We start from the raw sequence: 2,500 nt of genomic DNA, 5'->3' as shown, positions 1-2,500 counted from the left end.
CTGAACGCTGACACTGAAACACTGAAAACCTGTACTGAAAATAAAAACTTAATAACTGTCCTGAAACAGAAGCTGAAGCTCAAAGCTGTACTGAAAATGAAACATGAAACCAAAAGCTAGCATGAAAATGACACCTGGATGAATAATTTAATGAATAAAATGAAACTTTGTAATGAGACTAAAACCTGGATTTGAATTTAAAATCTGACCTATATTTTTTTTTTTTTTTTTTTTTTTGAGTCCTTGCCATAGAGGGACAACTCAAATAATTTTGAGAGTCGGTAAGGGGCATAAACAGCGAAGGAATATAACAAAACTGTAGTGAAAACGACATTAAAAATACATGGCTGGCTTTGGATAGGAACACCGACCATCCTTGCTTGTGCTCGAAGGTCTTACACGCAAGCGGGGAACCTCCTGTGTAGAGGAACCTGATTGGGAGGGGGGGGGGGCCTGGGGTAGGAGTATGCCATTAGGAGAGGACCGGCAGAGGGGGGAGAGAGCAGATAGAAGTGCACCACTGGGAGAGGACCGCCGAAAGTGGACCGCTTGCAGAGAACCGCCTAAAGTCGATCGCTAGGAATGAATCGCCAAGAGTGAACCGCCAGGAGCGAACCGCCAAGAGTGATCCGCCAGAAGCGAACTGCCGGGAGCGAACCGCCAAGAGCGACCCGCCAAGAACGAACCGCCAAGAACGAACCGCCAAGAACGAACCGCCAGGAGCGAATCGCCAGGAGCGAACCGCCAGGAGCGATCCGCCAGGAGCGAACCGCCAGGAACGGACCGCCAGGAGCGAACCGCCAGGAACGAACCGCCAGGAGCGAACCGCCAGGAACGAACCGCCAGGAGCGAACTGCCAAGAGCGAACCGCCAGGAACGGACCACCAGGAGCGAACTGCCAAGAGCGAACCGCCAGGAACGGACCGCCAGGAGCGAACCGCCAGGAACGAACCGCCAGGAGCGAACCGCCAGGAACGAACCGCCAGGAGCGAACTGCCAAGAGCGAACCGCCAGGAACGGACCGCCAGGAGCGAACCGCCAGGAACGAACCGCCAGGAGCGAACCGCCAGGAACGAACCGCCAGGAGCGAACTGCCAAGAGCGAACCGCCAGGAACGGACCGCCAGGAGCGAACCGCCAGGAACGAACCGCCAGGAGCGAACCGCCAGGAACGAACCGCCAGAAGCGAACTGCCAAGAGCGAACCGCCGCCAGGAACGGACCGCCAGGAGCGAACCGCCAGGAACGAACCGCCAGGAGCGAACCGCCAGGAACGAACCGCCAGGAGCGAACTGCCAAGAGCGAACCGCCAGGAACGGACCGCCAGGAGCGAACCGCCAGGAACGAACCGCCAGGAGCGAACCGCCAGGAACGAACCGCCAGGAGCGAACTGCCAAGAGCGAACCGCCAGGAACGGACCGCCAGGAGCGAACCGCCAGGAACGAACCGCCAGGAGCGAACCGCCAGGAACGAACCGCCAGGAGCGAACTGCCAAGAGCGAACCGCCGCCAGGAACGGACCGCCAGGAGCGAACCGCCAGGAACGAACCGCCAGGAGCGAACCGCCAGGAACGAACCGCCAGGAGCGAACTGCCAAGAGCGAACCGCCAGGAACGGACCGCCAGGAGCGAACCGCCAGGAACGAACCGCCAGGAGCGAACCGCCAGGAACGAACCGCCAGGAGCGAACCGCCAGGAACGAACCGCCAGGAGCGAACTGCCAAGAGCGAACCGCCGCCAGGAACGGACCGCCAGGAGCGAACCGCCAGGAACGAACCGCCAGGAGCGAACCGCCAGGAACGAACCGCCAGGAGCGAACTGCCAAGAGCGAACCGCCAGGAACGGACCGCCAGGAGCGAACCGCCAGGAACGAACCGCCAGGAGCGAACCGCCAGGAACGAACCGCCAGGAGCGAACTGCCAAGAGCGAACCGCCAGGAACGGACCGCCAGGAGCGAACCGCCAGGAACGAACCGCCAGGAGCGAACCGCCAGGAACGAACCGCCAGGAGCGAACTGCCAAGAGCGAACCGCCGCCAGGAACGGACCGCCAGGAGCGAACCGCCAGGAACGAACCGCCAGGAGCGAACCGCCAGGAACGAACCGCCAGGAGCGAACTGCCAAGAGCGAACCGCCAGGAACGGACCGCCAGGAGCGAACCGCCAGGAACGAACCGCCAGGAGCGAACCGCCAGGAACGAACCGCCAGGAGCGAACCGCCAGGAACGAACCGCCAGGAGCGAACTGCCAAGAGCGAACCGCCAGGAACGGACCGCCAGGAGCGAACCGCCAGGAACGAACCGCCAGGAGCGAACCGCCAGGAACGAACCGCCAGGAGCGAACCGCCAGGAACGAACCGCCAGGAGCGAACTGCCAAGAGCGAACCGCCAGGAACGGACCGCCAGGAGCGAACCGCCAGGAACGAACCGCCAGGAGCGAACTGCCAAGAGCGAACCGCCAGGAACGGACCGCCAGCTCATCCCGCCGTCGCTTCGTCGGACAAGCCG

At 61.5% G+C, this 2,500-nt stretch overlaps 2 protein-coding genes across 6 annotated transcripts in view; one reads left to right on the top strand and one right to left on the bottom strand.

The window, feature by feature from the left end:
- LOC125025035 (probable G-protein coupled receptor 21) overlaps positions 1–2,500 on the bottom strand; it is a 108,360-nt gene that overhangs the window by 36,963 nt on the left and 68,897 nt on the right. The window lies entirely within an intron of this gene.
- Positions 1–2,500, top strand: part of LOC125025272 (serine/arginine repetitive matrix protein 1-like) — a 14,535-nt gene that overhangs the window by 10,038 nt on the left and 1,997 nt on the right. The window contains exon 3 of the mRNA XM_047613244.1: positions 556–2,500. This exon is cut by the window's right edge and continues 6 nt beyond it. Coding sequence (XP_047469200.1) covers positions 556–2,500 — 1,945 coding nt within the window. The remainder of the gene's footprint in view (positions 1–555) is intronic.

Source organism: Penaeus chinensis, chromosome 4 (genome assembly GCF_019202785.1).
Source record: "Penaeus chinensis breed Huanghai No. 1 chromosome 4, ASM1920278v2, whole genome shotgun sequence".
NCBI classification, from domain to species: Eukaryota; Metazoa; Arthropoda; class Malacostraca; order Decapoda; family Penaeidae; genus Penaeus; species Penaeus chinensis.
The sequence above is the reverse complement of the archived record's forward strand: the minus strand, read 5'-3'. Positions and strand labels throughout refer to the sequence as shown.